Source organism: Anas platyrhynchos, chromosome 10, assembly GCF_047663525.1.
Source record: "Anas platyrhynchos isolate ZD024472 breed Pekin duck chromosome 10, IASCAAS_PekinDuck_T2T, whole genome shotgun sequence".
NCBI lineage: Eukaryota > Metazoa > Chordata > Aves > Anseriformes > Anatidae > Anas > Anas platyrhynchos.
In genome coordinates this window covers 9,824,549-9,845,030 of record NC_092596.1, presented here as the reverse complement: position 1 = coordinate 9,845,030, position 20,482 = coordinate 9,824,549, and the positions used below count along the sequence as shown (strand labels likewise).

The 20,482-nt window shown below is 43.1% G+C and overlaps 1 protein-coding gene across 27 annotated transcripts in view; it reads right to left on the bottom strand.

The window, feature by feature from the left end:
- The window catches only part of IL1RAPL2 (interleukin 1 receptor accessory protein like 2), a 365,272-nt gene that overhangs the window by 81,333 nt on the left and 263,457 nt on the right, over positions 1–20,482 (bottom strand). For 26 of the 27 annotated variants that reach the window (XR_011811600.1, XM_072042782.1, XM_072042783.1 and 23 more), the window contains one exon: positions 18,921–18,995. The exons of the other annotated variant lie outside the window; for it this stretch is intronic. Coding sequence is in view for 25 of the 26 variants with exons in the window: in XM_072042782.1 (XP_071898883.1) it covers positions 18,921–18,995 (75 nt within the window). In the remaining variant the exon portion in view is untranslated. The remainder of the gene's footprint in view (positions 1–18,920; positions 18,996–20,482) is intronic. 27 annotated transcript variants of the gene reach the window in all.

Sequence of the window (20,482 nt, the reverse complement as noted above, 5' to 3'; positions counted from 1 at the left end):
TCTCTGAGCGTGCTTTTATTTTATCAGGGTATCTCAGCACCTGAAGTCAGAGACTACAGCAAAGCCTTCAGATGCGGGGAACACACCCAATCCCGGTACGGCTATTTATGAACTCCTCTCTCAGGTAATACAGACCAGATTTACTAAGCAGGATAAGGCTTTATACGCTCCTAGGCAAACCACAGGATTTATATATTACTTCTTTCTTGAAAGAGGCAGAATACACCATGCACCTCTATTTCTTTGAAAAGAGTTCCAAGAAATTTTTAGACTCTTTCCTTCATAAAATAGAGAACTGAGGGGAAAAAAAGCTGGTTATTCCAAATGGTAGAAGCAACTAACTTTCACAATCTATTTTCCTTTCCTACGTTAAAACGATTCAAAATGGAATTTGCTAGCAGAAAATCAGACCTAACTGCATTACAACAACAACTTCTGGAATCAAATCCCTCTTTGCAGGCATTTAGGCATATGTAACGGGAGCTTGGCTCTTTATTTATAGAGAAATAAAAACAGAAAGAGAGTTGGCACATAAAAAGCAGGCATAATCTGATACTTGTTTTGTGTAAACTCAGACCATCAAAAGCGGTTATTAAAACTATACATTACCTCTAAGTCCTCACATACAAGCACAGATATTCAGTGCTAAGAACAAGAAAGTATCTTGGAGCAGAAGACACCTTTATGTTAGCATAGCTATGTAGCAAGGAGCGCACTGGCATAAATGTTATGTTCAATAAAAAAAATATTTAACTAACACCTTTTCCACACAGGTGCATCTCTCAGATTTCCTTCTACTACAAGTGAGCTTGCTGTGAACAGAACTGGAAGTCTAGGAGGAGTTTTGGGGAGAGCCCAGGGTAAACGAGCCCTGGTTTGTTGGGACTACAATTACTCGGCCTCTGGGGCCTGCACCTCCAGCATACTTTGGTTTGACCACCTATAAAAACAGGAACTTTTAGACTGAATAAAGCTATTTTCTCTCATACTCTGTTCCTCTGTAAGTGTACTTGTAAATAACGAGCTATTCCAGCACAATTAATGATTTCAGTGCAGGAATTTTACTGCATGTATGAATCCCAACAGCCAAAGGGGCTGAACTCTCGCAGATCCTGTTGACTTTGAAAGGGCCATGGATGCTCCAAAACAATGATTCTGAAGATCTTACACTTACACACCACAGGCTCAAGAGCTTACCACCGGGCATCCCGCTTCTGCATGGGCAGCAGCAGCAGAAGGGCCTCATGATCTCCCATCTGAGCTCCTCAGCACCAGCCACGGGCTGAGATCTGCCTGCAGCAGCTCTCAAACTGGGCGAAGCCAAATTCTTGATTTAAGAATCAACACCGGGGGAGAGCCACAGGATGATGAACTGCTGGGCTTCTGCATTACCTTCCCTGGTAAAAGCACGGGCTCTAAGTCTAGTGTACACTCATCTGGCATCAACACAGTAATCAGATCTTGTTAAACACTTCAGCTTAATAGATACAAGAGCTCTCCATCACCAGATTTCAATTCCCTCTCTATGCAATTCACAGTCTAAGCTGTTGGCACAGTGTTGAAGGCTGAAGACAGGGTTCCTAGGCTTTTTACTTCTCCCTGTTCTTTAGCCTTTCTTACGGCTCTCCCCTCACTGCTTGCCAGGTACTCCGCTTCCTTGAAGTGCAGACAGACAGAACGGAGAGGAAGGAGCACGGTGAGGACAGCCGGGAGCACAGGGCAGCTTTTTCTCCTCTGCATTGGAAGAAGAGGGTTGGAGAATTCGCCCTGGTCCCAGAGAAGAAAACAGGCACGGAGGCAGAGCAGGGCTTGACAGCAAGGGAAGGGCTGAGTATGGCAGCAGAGACCACTATGTATCATACCACAATGTTACAAGAGCGTCAGTGAGAAATAAAGCTGGTATAACAAAGCATTTCTCATGCTTTGAAGGCTTTTTCACCAGTCTGGGCTGGTGAAACACATCACACAGAAACAAGATCACCAAATCACAAGCCTTCCCTGCCTACTTAAACTCAATGGCATTTACTTCTCTGGTCTATCCCTCTTTGCCTGTCAGGATGAAGCTAACACAAATCCCCTGCTAAGGACGTAGCACTTGGAGGGTGTTTTATTGCTGACAAAGCATGATTTCAAGGTTGCTGTGACAGGAATGAAATCCACGATGGAACAGCTCCCCCAGCCCACAACTCACAGCGGAAGGCTTTGCAATGGGTCATCCTGCTCCCTGCTGCTAAACCAGGCTCTGTGGGGCCAGGGGCTCCTTCCCCATCCTGTCCTTGAACAGCGCCGGCACCGCTCCGTACAGAGGCAGCCCTCAAACTGCTTCCAGGGTCTCAGAAGCAGCAAATGCCACTTCTGACAGGCTGCTCCTCTTCCCCTCATCTGCTCTTAAATAGGTTATAAACATGGATTTTAACATTCCCATTGTGCAAACCCTTCCCACCAGACCTCTGTTCTATTGACTCGGCTGAATTCATGCCCGTAAATTAGCGTTCCCTTTCTTGGTGCCTGTTACCCAGGTTGCTTGCATGGGTGTGTAAAGACACTTAAAAAAGGAGCTTACATCCTTTGATGGTTTGATTGATTCTGTTCTTGACATCTTGATTTTTGCTAAATAAGTGCTCATTTGTTCCCTTTCCACCCTCCTTGTTTGCTGCTATTTTAATGCCTGCCAGACTGCTCGATTCACTCACCTTGAGCTGGGGCTTGTGAAGTCTCCAGACAGAAGCAGCCCTCGAGTCCCAAATGTCTACTGCTGTGGGGCTGAGCTTTGTAAAGAGGCCCCCAAATCTGTTTCCACAAGGAAAACTGGTGATACTAGGAGACACAGGGAGCCACAGAGATCAAAAAAAAAAAAAAATCCAGACCAGGGACCACATCATGCTCTGGGACCTGGTCGATGTCTATTAACGTGCGTATGTCTTTTTTGTTGTAGCTCCTCTCATCTCACTTGAAACACCACTGGACAACAGAAATACATGGCACTTCATGCATCATCCCAAACGGTTTTGCTTCCCCAAAGTTAAATGTACTCAGATCGGTGGACACACAAAACAAGAACAAACAAACCTCAAAGAAAAAAAAAAGTAAAAGAAAAATCATGGAGTTTTTGATGGTGCAATTGTCTTTTCTCTTTGTGAACATCTGAGAGAAGCACTCATTCATATTCTGAATGGGGAAAGGCAACTGAAACAGGTGGTCTATTACTAGACCCATTAAACAAGAGATTTATGCATTACATATCCATCTTGAGGCAATTAGGCTGATCATTTTTTTCCTCTTTTATGGCTTCATTGAAAACTTCTGGCAATAAAGCAATTAAAGAGTAACTATCCAAGCATTTATCTATGATATCAAAGACAACCAGCCTTTCTTTTATCAGAAAAAGCTGCTTCACTTCCCATCCTCAGAACGTACAAATTTAGAGGCGACATTCACTGGTACGACAGTGACATAATGCTGCCATTGTCCAAAGCCTGAATGCTGAATTGCGGGGTATGGATTTGCTAAATCATTGTTTCCTTTCTTTTTTTGGAAAATGATTCTTTAAGTTTGACTTCCATCTCACGAGGCATGGGAACTGGGAGCAGAGAAATGGAGCTGCCATAAAATTCCTCCTGAATTAACTAACCTCCTTGCTGCACGTGCTGCAAGGGGCACCTGCAGCTTTGTTTCTACAGACACTGTCCCCAACCGAGGGCACACAATCTGCAAAGAATCACGACTTCCAAAACCTACCTTGATGTAGCATACAAAGTTAGTCAGACACAAAGAAGGATGGCTCCAACAAAATGAGGCAGGTGCCACAAAATCATCTTTTTAGAGTTGCCAACCACTCTCTTCCCCAAGAAGAGGTGAAGAGATTTGTGCTAAAGCAACAAGATGGTAGTCCTTGTTCTTCCCCTCTCACCCCAAGAAATCTCAATTTCTGGATTCTCTCATAAACTTAACCACCAAATAAACCGCCATTCATCCTCTGTCAGTAATTTAGATGATCCAAAGGCTGGGCACCTGCTGACAGAGCTGACTACAGGGACAGACCGATACAGTTAACTCAACTGTAAGTGCCTGCCACAGCTGAAAGAATGTACCTGAGCGTGGCCCTGAAGCAACTATTTGGAAGTCCTGGGATGAGACGATAATTTCCTCATTGTCTGTAGCACCAACTCAATCTACTTTACTGAAGATAAAAGGAGATCTGTGTGCATCTGGTGGCTGCAGCGAGTCAGACGCTTGGTCGGGGCTGAGCAGCACCTCCAAGTCAGTGCCTTCCCAGAAAGCGGCAAGAAAAGCAGGGAAAAGGCCACGTCCAAAGACAACTGAAAGAGAAGCTTGCTTGGGTGAGCTCCTTCTGCCCCAGGAGCTGCCCCTCCCCTGCCCTCTCACAACATGACAGAGAAACACTTTGTGAAGCAGGAGCTCTGAAAATCAGGCCAGACGCAGTCTGAGATGAACAGTCTGTGTTTCACAGCGACAGTAAGGTAAAGAGGTAGCAAACCTTCAGTCTGTTGCAGTTACAAGCTTCACAATGTCAAGTGTTCATTGGGCTCAAACACCAAATACAAACATCCAAACCAACGAACCCAACCAGCTCCACGTGCTGGCTGAGCTCACCCTGCTTCAGCACGAGCACATCTTTCTCTTTTAGGCTACTGAGCAGCAGCTTTCTTCCATTTGCTCTACCTGCCTCTTATGGATTTGTGTAACTGCAACGTTGGAAACCCCAAGCATCTAACCCAGAAAGGGTTTAAGCCCAAAGCCTGAGTCCCAGTGCCAAGCCCTACGATGCCAGCAGCTCAATTCAGTACCTCCTAGTCCGGCTCACCAGCAAAACAAACGTCAAACCACCCGAATTCAGCTGACTCAAAGGTTGGAAGTTTCAAGCCATTCCTACAAGTTTCACAGTTTCTCTATGTTCCTTAAGTACCATTAACATTTAAGGACCTGATCCTTAAGTACCATAAACATTTAAGGACCTGCCTACTGATAGAAATCAAAAAAGTTTTGGTAATTTAGAGGGCTACAGGCAATTTCATCTCCCCGCACACACGCTAACAGCAAAGATCAGAAGTGTACTTAAGAAGCAGACAAATGAAAGCCATGTTAATAATTTGATTATAGAATTTGCATTAGCTGCAATTAAATAGAAATATGGAAAGAAAAGATGATGTACGCTGTCAAATTAATCTTCCTGGATTTTACTAGAAGTCTTGCTCTTTTTAAAACCTCCAGCTTCTCAAATTATAGCACGACGGATATTGAGTTAGGAAGGGCACTGAGAGACCAGTCCATCCATCACTAGCCCCCAGGGCTGGTTGGCTAGTACTAAGCCAACAACTCCCAGCTCCATTTTTTGTTTTACTGCTACTCTGTACATCCTCTGGTGTGCAGATGGTGAGAAGTGGATGATCTGGAAAACCAAAGATCCATTAACGTGGACATTATGCAATATACTGGGGGAAACGGAGGAGCAAGGTTTTATTTTGGAAGTGCAGTTTTAATGATGTGCTTATGGGTGGAAGTTTAAAATTGGCTGCAAACTACAGTTGCAAGAAACAAAAAAGCAAAACTCTCAAGTCTGATTGTTAAGTCGATTTTGTGATTTGTAGAGCTCCAGTTCATGACTTCTAAAAACTCCACAGATCCTAAGGAGCACCGTAAAGAGCCACACAATATTCTGTAGGATTAATTACGCTACTAAAAACAGCAATTAAAAACCGACTAACAGCATTCAGTTCAGAGGCAGAGCATGGTGCAAACAGTCTTCTTTTTCCACCCTACATTAGATGCACTCAGTAAGTTCTGGAAGCACTGCAGCAGGTTGTGAATGATGGATGAAATGAAAAACCTCTGCTCAGCACCCAGGGAGTAGCCAGATCCCTTCCATGCTGTGTCACTTGCTTTCCAGGTACTTAATATGCAGCTTTGGTGAGAGACATTCAGAAAATCCCAGCGAGCTCAGATGTCTCAAAAATAAAATAGAACATCACAATTTTGTCCCAGAGTTTCAGTTTTTATTCAATATTAATTTTATTTTGCCTACCAGTGACCTCCCTTGTCAGGCTACATTATGGAGTCAGAGCAAACATCTACTGCTGTTTGCTCAGATGAGGCTTAAAGGGTTGCTTCCTCGCTCGCTAAGCAGAGTTTGAACTGCATGAATATTTCTTCTTGAAGATGTAATGCAAGAATGGATAAGCAGTGAATATCCCATTTTTCAACCAGAGGCCACAGAACCACGTTGCTTTCCCAGTGATTTCGTGCAGGTCAGTTTCTGTAGACCATAAATCAAATCCCAAGCAGTTTGGGCTGGCTTCCACTGACCTAGCACCACACACCATTTGCTGGACAGAACTAACAGGGAAGATGAAAGATTTGGGATTTGGAACTTAGAGAGAAGCAGCACAGGCTGACTTAGCTATGCTCTGTTGCAAGGTTTAAGTGAGTTTCACTTTCCCTGGGCTAGAGATGTGCTTCTCCCTGGCTATGTTGTGCCATCTCATGGTACTGCATTCAGGCGATGGTCAACTCTTGAAAAGTTAATGCCTAAACCTCAGTCTTACTGCTTTGACTCGCTATTCCCTCACTCCCACCCACTTATTTGTGCCATCAATTTATTATTACTTGTAGTAATAAATAGGCAATACATCACTTATTACAAGTGTAGGCGGTGTTCAAAAGAAGTCGCTTTACTTATGTCTAAGTGCAATGGTCTCTAGTTAAAACCCCATCAGGATAGTTAAACAAGAAAAGCAATAAAATACTTTAATAATTGAATCCAGTTCAAGTGCAGCCCTACTAACTACTAGTGGAGCATGGGAAGAAAACAAAAAACTCCCTTCTCACCACTCCCACTAGGCTGTTTTCTTCAAAGGCAGGATATTACGTAGAGGTTACACAGTGTAGTAGTTTTATTTACCCCTTTACTAGCACTGGAAGGCTGTATGCACAGCCATAGGCCTCCACATGCAGACGAAATTTCTTACTGGATCTGAAATTTCCATCTGAAGATCCAAGATTTTCCCAGGGAAGAGCTGAGCGCAGTAAGCCCTTCCCGTTGCCTCTATGCCATGCTCTTGTCAAGCCCCACAGACGAACAGTGAGGGGGCACACTCATAGGGCATTGGCACTACGTGATGCAAGGTGTGCGTGGATCAGCTGCCCAGGCTCCTTTTAGCTGACAGGCTGGTTCTGACTGCCAGGGGTCAGGAAGGTGTTGCTGTTAAGAAAGCTCCTCTAAAGCACCTCACCAGCACCCAACCCACTAGAGAAGTTGGGGCACCTTTCTGGTTGCTGATCTAGACCCACTGTTACAGTTACACTCACTGTGGGAACACCCTTGGGGTTACACTGATCCCTCATTACTTATCATTCACCCTAAGTTGTATTTTAATAGCTCCCAGCTCTAAAGCTGTGTTTATTTTTACTGCTCACATATCCCAAAGTCCTGACTGCTCTACATGCCTGGAAAGGAGGAGGGAACTGTGTTCCAGCAGACTGTTTTCTACCAATCCCATCAAGAAGGATATTAAGGGTAGGGAGCAGAGTGGGTAATTCCCATCTCCGGATAAAAATGAGTCAGAGCAGTGATGCAACAGAGGCTTGCACTGATTAGGGAGGATGTTCTATTCAGGTAGACAACTGGCCAGAAACAGATGCTATTTGTGGGCATAACTGAGCATTAGCAAATTATCTGTTTATTAAAACAGGTGTTTGTGGGGACTCACGTGCCTGACGCTGCAGATGTGGCATTCTGCTGAGAGATCATGTTCGAGAACATCGGTTTCCTTCCCAGTTACGCTTCTGCTTCAACTGAGTTGATGCAGAAACTAAATTAGATTTAACAGAGTCAGCATCAGCTTTGAAAACTGGTGATTTCAATCAGGGTTACAGCAAGGAAATATAAGTTCTAACTCATGCCAGCTGTTCTGTTGCCCACTTTTGATCTCATAATCATTTATTATTGTCTGGTTTAAAAAAAAAAAAAACAAACAGTATTTAAAGAGCTTTCTCTGGCTTCCATTATAGAAAGAAAAAAAAACATTTCCAGAATTCCTGAAGATCTAGACCAAATATACCTTATTCATGCCACCAGAAGTGTGAGCACAAAGACCAATGGCTTCACAGACTGAGATTTAGTTAGTGTCATAGCAGGAACACTGCATTTGCTACTATGAGACCACGCTTAGTCAGGAGACATCACGCTCATTCCTAACCAAGTACTCAAGTCCTAGGTCTATTTAAAGCTTTCACCACTTGGAGGACACTGGCCACAGATTGGGTTAAACACAAAGTCTAAGCTTAAATTACACTTTTGACCATTCATTGTTTTTGCAGCCTGAGTCAAAATGAAAACATTCTTGAATATTTCGTGACAAGCTGTTATCATTCCCCTCTTCCAGACCTCCTGCTTCCACCCAAAAATAAGTTAGTCCACAAATATTCCGTTTGGACTTTAATTATTGACTTTTATTTTTTTAAATAATTTATTTATTTTTAAAGACATGCCACAGTGGATGCTTCATTGTGCACATCAGAAACAGCTTCTCTCAACCTAAGAGGCTAAGCACCTTTGGCTTGTCTCATAACAGTACTGTGAGCTAGACTGAGCCTGGGCAGCTGCTGTTCTGGCATCTCCAGTCAGAATTTAGAGCCTCAGCTCCTCCCATTCATCACTTGAATCCTTGTTGTGCCAGAAGCCATGTGCCACCCTACTGTTAACTAGGCTCCCTAAGTGTTTAAAGGAACGTGCTTTTGGGATGTTTAAGTAGGAGCACAGTATCTCCATTTAAAGTTACTAATTGCCAGAGAAATTCCCCAAAGCTTTCTCAGTCATTAGATTCTTGTAATTTTCATGTTGTCTTCAATACTAGATGAGCAGAAACTGAAGGGGATTTTAGTGCTTGACACTAAATAACCACAGATGAGGCATTACAGGAAACAAGAATGTTCCATACCTATACTTACAAGTTAGTTACAGAGGACAGCAAACATCGCACAGGAAAGAAAGAACCTGAAAGCCTCCAGGTGCATTGCAAGCTTGGTTTTGCAAACACACTGGAAAACACCTGAGTGCTCAGTTGGCACAGAATATTGTATAAAACAGGCGTGAACAAAGGACCCAGGAGAAAAGTAGCACAAAAAATGAAGATGCTTGCGAACTCCCAGGGAACTATTCAGTCTCTCTTTTAAAAAAGCTGTTCTAAAATAATCCAAGACTACCGTGCCTGTTATTATGTGCTGCACACTGTAATTTGCCTGTGGATTTCCTACTTACTTTTTACAGGCAAAAGTATGGTTTGTAATCCCCAAATGCTTGCTGACAATTCTGGTGTTTGAAACCACAAGTTTCAAAGTCTTTTGAGTTCAGAAGTGTTTCCGAAAAGATAGGTCAGGCTGTAAGAGGATGTTAAAAGGATGTGCTGGGTCACGATAGGCTGGGGTCTGAAGTTCTGAAACAGAAGTATACGTGCCTGCGGCATCTGAACGATTGCCAAAAATGTAACAGATCCCTTCGCACAAGTAGAGACCCATGGTACAAACAGTTGGGTATCTACACACCACTTGTTCTGCCAGATGATATTTAGGAAAGCCAAACTGCAATCCTAAACAGAAGTGCTTTGTCAGTGATCTCCAGGAAAGGAGATTTCCTAATGCAGACAGGGCAGCCTCTAGAACTTAGTTTTCAAACTGAGTAAAGCACAAAAGCCAGGAGAATTCCGATCAAGTTAAACCAGAAACATCCAGCACGCTTACAATGAAACCCTCTGCTTACTCTGCTTCTTCATGCATTCACTTCACTGGGGCAAAGGCTCAAATACTCCACACTTGTCTGCCTGGAGCGTTTAATGGTATCAACTATTTGAACAATAGGCTGCAGAATGTTTTCTATAAATTTGATTTCAAATTCATGGCTGCAGAACAGGAAGCCATTTTAAGAAGTTAACAGTAATGTAATCAGGAAAACAGAAAGCTTCATTTCATCAGCCTGCCCAATCAAAGTGATTTTACTTTGCAAATCCCCCATGTTCAGGACTTAGCAAAAAACTATTTAAGAGTTCATCAAGTCCCGAAGCATTTACATAAAGTATCTGAATGACCTGGGAGAGAAGATCCACACCGACAATCTTTCCCTTCACATAAAGTAGCAAAATTCATGAAATACATTATTTGCTATTAATTATTTACTCCACTCACTAGCGGAAAAACAGCACACTTAATGCTTTTTAGAAAAAGAAAAAAACCTGCAGATCAAGTATTAAAATCCTGACCTCAAACCACCCGGTTTGATCAGAGAAATGTGGAAAACGTTTTGAGCTTGCAAAGGATTACACAACATCTGAGCAGCAGAGCACGCAGCTCCAGGACCAAGCACCTAGCGGTGCTGCACACAGTTCATTTGGATTTAAGACTCTGCTAGATATAAAACTAAATTTACTTATGCCTTTTAATTAATACAGCATACAAGTCTATCAGCAAGATTTGTGTTTGAGCAACATAAAGCATTGAGTTATGCACTTAATTGTACGCTCCTCTGAGCTGGGGTAACTCCACACCTGAGTAAGCAACAGAGAAACCTCCTGGGATGTTTTCATGACTAATCATATTAATTTGTTCATGGGACTAGGGCCAAGCATGCTTAAATTAATAAGCCTCCCATAGCATAAGCAGATGACAAAAACACTCAGCACGAGAAAGGTGCAGTCATTTACTGCAAAGCTGGTTTGCTAAACTAAAAATGCGCAGTAGAAAACAGCATGCCTCGAGCACTTTTCCACAGATTACTACTTCATATAGTTTTACTTTCCATCTGATTATGGGCATTGAGAAGTCATGTACCATATGTCTTCAGCAGGCTGTAAAAGTATCTCTTCATTTCTAGAGAAATTTTGCTTTGAATCTTTTTCATTTGGACTTCATTGGACGGAAACGTCTCCCAGAAGAACAGTAAATCAGCCTGGTTTTAACAGTCAAAGTTCAATTTCCTAAAAACGAGCTATTTGTTTCTGTACAACAGAAACAAATGCAAGTGTATCAGGATGACGTTAAGAGCAGAAATTATCAAGTGGATTAAGTGAAGCTAAGATTTGGTAGGTGGAATCTCACCCCCTTGGTTCTGAAGGAGTACGACAGCTCAGATTTCCATGGCCTCCGAGATCACGGCATCACAACTCTGAAGTTTTACGAACCAAGAATTATGCCATCACTCTTCACTTTCTGCGTTGTTGCCTTCGGAACAGATTACCAAGTACAATTTTCCATTATTCTTCGGTGAAGGAAGAAATCATGAGAATGGTTACTCCAGATTTTAATCGCCGGTGCCCGCTGAACAGCAGCATTGTGATGCATGACCCTGACCTTTCGCAGCCCTGGATGTTTTGACTGTTTGCCCACTCGGCTCCATCCCCACGTTTTAGTGAAGCCATAAACAAGAGATGGGAAATGGCATGCCCAGCAAATCACAGAATGCTGAAAAGGTCAAAATAGTACTGCTGAATGTTTCTACCCTGTAATTTACAGAATATATGAGGCATTCACAGCCTAATAACTCATTCACATGACAAACACTGTGGAGACAACGTAAAATGGCAGAACATGAATCCCTTCCAGTGACAGCGTTTCTAACAAGCCCAGAAAACAGTGCAAACTTTGCCCCGTGGTTCTCTCTTAGGGAACGTTAATATTGCCTGACATTCCATGAACAACGGCGTATGGCTGAGGCCTGCACAGTCAGTTGTCTCTGCGTTTGCAGCCAGGCTCACAATCCTAAAGGTGAAGGTCCTGGGAAAAGCTTTGGTCAGAGCCAGGCCACTTCGCCAGGCGGTGGTCACAGCACCCAGCCTACCTGAGTTCAGGAGCATTTGGACAATGCTCTCAGATATATGGCCTGGTTTTGGGGTGCTGCTGTGAGGAGCCAGGAGGTGGACTTCATGATCCTTGCTTGTGGGCCCCTTCCAACTTGAGATATTCTGTGACTCTTCCCTACCTGTACTCTGTGCTTGTCTCAGAGCACTTCTGATACCACCCAATTTCACGGTCATAACACTCCTGGGAAACAGAAGAGTACTGTCCTCACTTCAAAAGAGCACAGAGTTCAGACCAAGGTCAGCAAAACCCTAGCAGAGCAAGAAAACGTTGCTCTCATCAGCAGCCCTACTCCCCCTTTCTCCAGGGGGACCATCTTTTCTCACCTTGTCCCCCAAGGCAAATTTCATTTTTGCAGAAATAAACTCACGCCTGTTTCTCTGGCACAAGTCAAATGCAGCAACCCCAGACATCAAACAGGAGATCCGTAAGCCAAGCTCAGCACAGCTGCATGCCTGCGGTGGTTAAAGTGATGTTAACATTTGTTAATGACAGCTTAGTCCCAGTGAAGTGCTAAAGATGAACATCCTGAACACCCACACAAAATCATCAGTTTTCAGGGAAAGTTTTACTGGTGCAAGAAGACTTGAGTCATTTTTCTGCCATAAATTAGTTAGTGCCCCTGTATGAATGCCACCAAAGATGTGTAAACCAGCACTTACCAGGGTTTTTCTTTACTATCTTTTTATTAAAGAAACAACATTTATCTAAAGCAGTGCTATTGCAAATGTAACCACAAGGTTGTCTAACATCAGTTCATCACTTTATTTCATAAAGAGTGTCCTTCAAATATATATAACGTTGATGAAACAAGCACTGAAATCATCATAAGCAATAAATAGTTCATAGAAATACAAAAAAAAAAATACTCAAAGTGCCAAATGTTGCCTTCTGACATATTCGTGCCAATCCAACGGAGCCGAATGGATGTAAAAAACACGGACCAGGAGCCAGAATTCAGCCTTACTTCTCCAAGCCAATTACAGCAAAAGGAAGATCTGTACAAGTATCAAACTGTTCCCCGCTTCACATATGTATCTGGATTAACTGCACAAAAAGTACAACAACTGAGGATTTATGCCAGCTGAACGGCAGAAGCCAGCCTCAAGTCTCTGAAGTACAGCGTTTCGCCATTATCCCTGGGAAAAGCTGGGATATTAACAATACACCAAATTAGCATCAAAGCATTAGTGGTAATACACTTAGGGTATTTAGGGAACTACTTCTAAACCTAAATGTCAGACAATTTGTCTCTAATATTCCCTGCAGATTAGTACAAAATGGTTGTAACAGATGCAAATCCTGCACCCCTTCGCACAGGCATGTACGGCTGAAACAGCTGCGGAGCCGCATCCCTGTGCTGTGGGGGCAGGCAGCTCCTCAAAAGTACACCCCAGGTTTCTTTTCATTCCCTAGGGAAAAGTGCTGCTTCGTGTATTTCTGTGCAGGGACACAAAGCTTTTGGTGTTACGGTTTGCACCACCAAGACGGAGTGAATCTCCAGCGTGGAGTCCGGATCATTTACACGGCACATCTGTAGCCACTTATTAAGGGAGAGGAAAAGCGTCTGGGGTTTGTGCTCCTGGGGGAAGGAAGAGGAAGTCCCCGCTTATTTCTGGGAAAAGGTGGTGCAGGAGAGAGATGCAGACAGCTAGAAGGTACGGAGGAGACAGTGAGGGTCCTGGTTTGCTCCTCCAGACACCAAGAGTGCCCAGAGAGACGAGATGTGGGGCAAGCATTGCCCACCCCACGTGAGCACCAAGCAGGGCAAGGGCAACTGAGGCTCTGGGGACAGCCTCCCCTCTGCACCCATTTCTCCACTTACAGCATTACTACTTTTAGTAACAGTTCCAGACTGTATTATGGGGCTAGTCATTTACAGGCTAGTCTAGCAGCAAAAGGACTCGTATCTCAAAAAAAGCTGGATTCAACAGAAAAAACAGCTTTGCCGACTGCTACTTGATTTCCCAACTGTTAGAGACTACCTTTATATAGGATTTATTTCCTATCAAGGCTGTTCTTTATAAGGCTCTGCCTTTCCATGCTTACGTTTTTGTATTGACTGATCTATTTGGTGAAATCAAATTGAAAAAATGAATTACCTTAATCAGACCTTTTTAATTTTGGAAGACACAGAGGGGAAGACATCGACATCAAACACCTTCGGCATTCTCACAGAATGGGTGAAAAAAGACATTACCTCCCAGCCTTTCAATCCTAAAAGAGACACCCAACCCTACACCAGGCGAGCACCCTTTCCATTTGCAGGAAAATCCTCCCAGGTCTACCCAGGTTTGAGCTTTCAGAAGGAGTTTGAACGAGCTCTGGGGTGACTCAGGCATTGGCTCTGGACACCTGGCATGTTCTGTGCCCACGTCTCCCTCCACCAGGGCTAAGATCTCCTTGTAAATGTGTTTGGGCTGCTGCAGCATTTCATACAAGTGACAAGAGCTCCACATCTCCACAGAAGAGCATGGAGCCAGCACTTTAGAGGACCTTTCACTATTTTTTAAGTGCTACTTTTTTTATGCTTTTCCCATACCTGTCAGCAGACACTGGAGCTTTGTATGTTCTCTTATGCTTGTTTTACAGTAGCTCTATTGATCTGCTTAATAACCAGCCTCAAGGAATTGCCCTGTTAAATCTTCTAGAAACAAAATCTTTCTGACCAGGTCAGCTATTAGGAGAAAGTGAGAACCCTCATAAACTACGCATTTTCCTTCCTCAGCATCTTTGGACACAGAAACTACCATGGAATCAGTGAGGTAAATCCCCTGACATTTCCCTTATTAAGTAAATGAATTAACATAGATATTTGTTGTTTTGTTCTTTAAAGACTCCTGCTACCTTTCTTATGTAAGTGTCTGAAAGCAAAACTGGTACCTAATTTAAAGCCAGTGATACCAAAGTGATCAACCTCATATAGATGCAAACATTAACTCCAGTCTCACCTCACTCACCATAAATATTCATAAGGAAAAGCCTAACTTGACACCGCAACCACTGCATTCCATAGTGTAGAACAGAACAGAAAGTCCTAGCATCTGTTTTGATGTGGTGTTTTTAGCTTTTTTGATGCTGAAGAACACCACACAAGTGTAAAACAGCAGCGATGTTGCAGGCGAGATGACTCTGGGAGCTCCTTAAACGTTGGCTAGCGAGATGCAGCTCCTGCACGATTCTTACAGGGTGCTGTCCAGCCCAAAGTCAGCAAAGCAGAGGCGTGCTTTTCTGCTGCTAACACGTGCCCCTGCCACGCTGCTTTTCCACCAGACACCAGCCCCTTGGCACTACCAGGATTAGGCAAAGAAGCCAGGTCAGACGAGAGACCTACTCTGTAACTGCGTAATCAGAATTCAAAGGCTTGGTTATCTTTCCTTCCACATTCAAAGTACTAGGAGTAAACAGAGTTAGCTGGAAAAAAGAGTTAAAAGAAATTAAGAAAGAGTGCTGCACCAACAGGTCACTGAAGACTTCGAGCACAGCACGCTCCCCTCACTGCCAGAACTGCCTGTGAAAACGGGTGAGAGATCTTGAAAACTCACAGCACCGCAGCCTGGAGACTTCTGACAGGGGTTTGGATCTTTACTTTTCTAACTCGTACCAGGAGTTGTCTAGCCTGAGCCATTTGGTACAAACAATCCAAATAGGCAGCTAGGTTTATATGGTCAAAGCAACAACAAAAAAATGTCTTTGAACAACTTCTTTGAATCACACTGTCCTAAGCTTTAGGAAGATCACATGCAGACCTTTACGGGGGAGACTGTCACATTTTGCAAACAGAAAAGGAAGGATGTACAGCACAAAATTCTTTAAATACTATCTCCAGAGCCTAGTGCTAAAGCCACGCTGCCTCCTGGGCAGAAGACCTGAGTGTATTTTGGCTTGTACAATCAAATTTGATTTAAATTTAATGAAGAAACTTAAGAATATCGTTTTTCAGAAAGCAAATGATATAGTATCAGATTAAGCTCATATCTGCAAAAACATGATGTTTGTTCTTTCTATAAAGTATATTTGTTACAATCAGGATGTAAGATTAAATGTGCTGTATCGTCATGCAATGAAGTACCACTACTATGCTGTTCCCTGAAGCCAAGAGCTATCAAAATAAAAATCCGGGGGTGTTTCCCCCCCCCCTTTTATGAAAAGGGGGATGTAAACAAAAAATAAACAAATTGTTGTTATTTTCTAGATCTGCCCACAGATGAAGTGATTATCTGACCTCATAAAGCATCCAAGACAGTGAAATTGGTTTTGGACTATTTCTCTAGTCCCCTGGGATGCTGTTTTGTGCTCATCATCTCTCCTCTCTTCCTCTACTTCTCCACCACAAGCAAACACAGAACACAAGAAGAAAATTCTGGCTTCTGCTTCCCTATAACCTTGACAGGGTTGGTTTTGATCTCTGTCAAATTCCAAAGGAAGAAGGAACAAGCAAGAAGTACAAGTATGCTCCTTCAGAAGAACAAGGCAGGCTCTGGGCCATGTTTGAAGCCTGGAGGAGCTCTTTCATCCACTGTCAATAAGAATTGCACATACCTATTTTCATTTGAACCTTCTTACAAAAACAGGAAAGCCAAGAGGTGAATTCTGAAGTCTGCAATCAGGTCAAGTAAGCTGCTAACTTGTCAGGCCGCTGCCTAGAGTTCTGGGAGGATTTTGCGCTGCATTGTGCTAATCATTTAGAATAAAGCCCCTAAATAACTATTAATCTGCTCCGCTCATAAAGCAAAGACAGCCATCTCTTTAAAGATTAGTTTTCCAACGGAATCTAAAATAATCTCTCCGAACAAGTAGGTGGATTAAACTCCACTTCTTCTGTAGTTTAACAGCACATTCATACTCGCATGACTGCTGAAAAAGCAGGCGTATGAGATGATTTGGCTCCATGGGCTAAATGCCCTCCGAAGCACAGATCCTTTCAGAGGGGCTTTGCTTTCAAGTCTGGTATAACACAGAAAAACATCACTTGTTAAAACTCTTAACAGTTTAGCACGATTTCAGAAAAGCATTCCAGCAGATGACCTGACTTAAAACTTGATGCTGTGTTTCTTCACTACAATCAAGTGTTTCTCTCTCCTCCAGTCCTTACGGGGTCCGCAGCACACCGCAGAGGTCAGGTACCTGCCACAAGCTGAAGGTGATCCCTGGGACTTTCCTAGCTCTATCTATTTGCCATTTCAAAATTAGGAGGGACATGCATCAAATTACCCTGTATATGGAAGAACCTGAACTTCTTTCTGGAATAAGCATTAATTTCTTACAGCATAAGATGAATATGATTTAGCGATGATAACCAAAACCATTCCCCCACCAGAAGAAAAGCCCCACAAGCAAATTCCCTGATCTTGGAGGACAACTCATGGAATACATTCCAGTACACGAAGATGCAAGACTTATTTCCCCACAGAGATATTCCAAAATCCCATTACTGAGCCCCATCTCCAAGGAGAAGAGGGGTTTTGTTTGTTTTCGTTTTACTTAGTTCAGATCAACTCCTTTTAATCAGTCAGAACAAAATGTTTTCACGTAGGAAAGAAAAAGCTCGGTACAAAACAGTCCTGATGGAATGGAGGAACTTGGAATAGGAAATGAAGACTGAATAAAAATGCAGCAAGCAAAGATGTGCCTCTGAGTGCCTTTATTACCCAGCTGCATGCGGGGACAGTTTGCTCCCAGAGGAAATCATTACAAAGTTGACTTTTAACAAGCTGGACCTGGAAACCAAATTCAGCCTTTAGGGCTGCTCCAAACTTTGATGGCTGTTCTGCTGCTAGTTTTGTGCAGCTTCTGAGTGTGGCCTCAGACTGATTTTGTGTTTTTGCCTTTTAGGCTTAATTTCTGCTCAGGATTTTCTGAGGAAGGGAGTGTGAGCATGCACATTTACCTGCTGCAGGATTCAGCAGGCACTGCCTGTTTCCCAGCTCCACTGCTGCCTTCCTTCCCTGAGCAAGTCCAGACAGACTCAGGAGTCAGGTCAGGTACACGAGAGAAACATTAGCTAGGGTCACAAATGATTCTCATTCTTGCCACAATTCAGGAATCACACTCAGGAATTCAAGCCCCATTTTTAAATACTCCATGCTATCTGAAGTGTTTTGCTGATACTGTTAGGCTCCTAGTTTAAAAACAAGGATGTCACACAAACAGACAGACAAAAGGCTTTACTGCACTCACCAGCCACCTTACATGTTTCATTCCAACTCTGCTTGCCTTTAAAGACTACTCCACCACCAAATCCTACCCAACTTTGCAATAAGAGTGGAAGAATCAAGCTCAAAAAGAAAGCTAATGGCACCCCTTCCACACAAAGTAAATAACCCACATTTGCAATGCATCCTTTGTAATTTAAACTTGTGGCAACAGAGTCCTCAAAAGTAACTCCAGTTACGTTTCTTCAATTTAGAAATATCCTTTCAAGGCACTGAAAAAAAAAACCCTCTGGAACTTCAAAGCCAAGCAATTCTTTCAGCATCACGATGCCTCACAGCTCCCCAAAGTTAGCAGAACTTTCTAACAGAGTTTCTCAACATGAGAGAAAATACGTGCTGCCAGCTGAGAGTTAGAGCTCTGCAACCACACAAGAAAATACAGCGGGAATGAGAAAAGCATACAGCCATTTTAGTCAAAAGCCCTTTCTGGTACACATTCAGAACCACCTGAAAACGCAGTTTTCTATTAACTTTTAAAGAAATCAGCATTTCTTTTATGAGACTATTTGTCTTAGGGTGAACATCTACAGATCAATACAGCACCGATGCAGACATGTTACTCTATCAATCATATGTTAAGAAGAGCTGCAGAGCTTTATATTTTGTATATTTCTAGATTTTAATACTCAGTGTAACCAACTAGTACTGCTGTCCTCAATGTTACACAAGTTCACTCCCTGAAATTGCCATGATGGAAAACTCTACAGTTATAAATGAGAAGCTGCAGATTGATTTGCATTTAATAACAGTACCACTGAACCTTTCTTACCACTCGCAATTTTTCCCCATCTGCTACCAGAATGGAAGTTTAGGATCTATTATTCCCACAAGGGGACTTACCCAGCTGGACATCTATAACAGTTGGCTGGTTCTCCATGGGGAACAATGGCTTTGGAGGCTTGTCTGTGAGCAAAGCTAGAAAAGAAAATGAGAAAACGTAATGGAAAAATTGAGACAAATAACTGGATAAGAAAAGCTCTGTCATGTAAGCAACCACATGTTTGTACACTCAATGGCATGCAAACATTTATTACCTAATATTGCTGCTTTGGCTGCTACGCTGCCAATGCAGGGCTTAATTCCTAGTGGCTGCAGTGGGCACCGATAAAGTGGAAATAAATAATTTCAGGAGTTATGTTCTTAACACGAAGCAGCAAGAGGAACTCCATTTGTCATTTTTAATCCAGATACAATACCTATGTCAATTTCAGATTCTCATCCTGTAAAGTTACAGGCATAATTCATTTGCAACATCCACCTAATCATTCCAGCATGACCAACCCCAACATTTAAGTTTGCCCAGTGCAGTATTTAGATTCTTAAAGAGAAGAACCCAGCATCTGGATGCTCTTCTCAAAGCAGGGACCTTACTGCTTCTATTCTGAGGTTTCTCTGTTGGGAGAGCTGGAAACAACACCCAGCTGTCTGCTCAAGCCACAAGGACAGACAGACATGGGCAATGCTAGTCCTGAACAGTACAGCTACGGACACCAGCTTCAGAACCCAGTGTAAGAGCTCAGTGCCAGCCTGTGTATGCAAGTTTGAGCTACAAGAACGAGTATTCCTGAAGTATACATATATAATATGGGGAGATTTTTATTTTACTTTTTTATTTTTAAACAAATACAGCACCTTGTACAAAAAAAAATAAATTTAAACACTTCAAATATACTTTAAAACTTCTTCAGTTAAAATTGATCACTAGAAGTTATTTGATCTGAGTTCACAAACTAAGCTTGCATTTTCCCATAAAAGATAAAGGCAAAAATCACCCTTGGCTCCTCAGAAGCCTCAGCACCTACTGGTTTGATAGGAAACCAGCTGGCCCGGAGCTTTGCTAGCTGGAGCTGAGAGCTGCCCTTGGCCAGGCAGCAGGTCTCTGCAGCCAGGAGGAAGGAGCTCTGCACTCTCCTGCCCCACACTCCCAGTGGAGCTCAGCTCACTGGTGTGCTGGGAGGACATCTCTGCAGCAGCACCTTGCAGCTCACCTTCTGCAGGGCTTTCAAAGAAGCCAGGTGATTAGCTGAAGCAGAGGTGCAGCAGTCACACATCTCACTAATGTGTGAGAGCAGCTCTGATAAGCAGCGATCAAATGGCAGCTGTGCAAAGTCAGAGGCAGCTCAACTCTGCTATCAAAGGATCTGCAACCCACACAACAGCAAGCCCACATCTGAAGAGGGTGACAAATTGGGTGACTGTCAGCACAACCAGCTCCCCATTTCGTTTAAATGAAAACAGAGCTCCTTCCACTGACACCTCGGCCATGCTTTGCTCATTGCTGAACAGACATTTCAGTAACAAGCCAACAGCCAACATTTCTAATCCAAAGCACACGTTGGTAAGAACCCTTTGCAAGGTTTACCCACACGGACAACACGGGAATCTCCTAAGGGATTTAAACA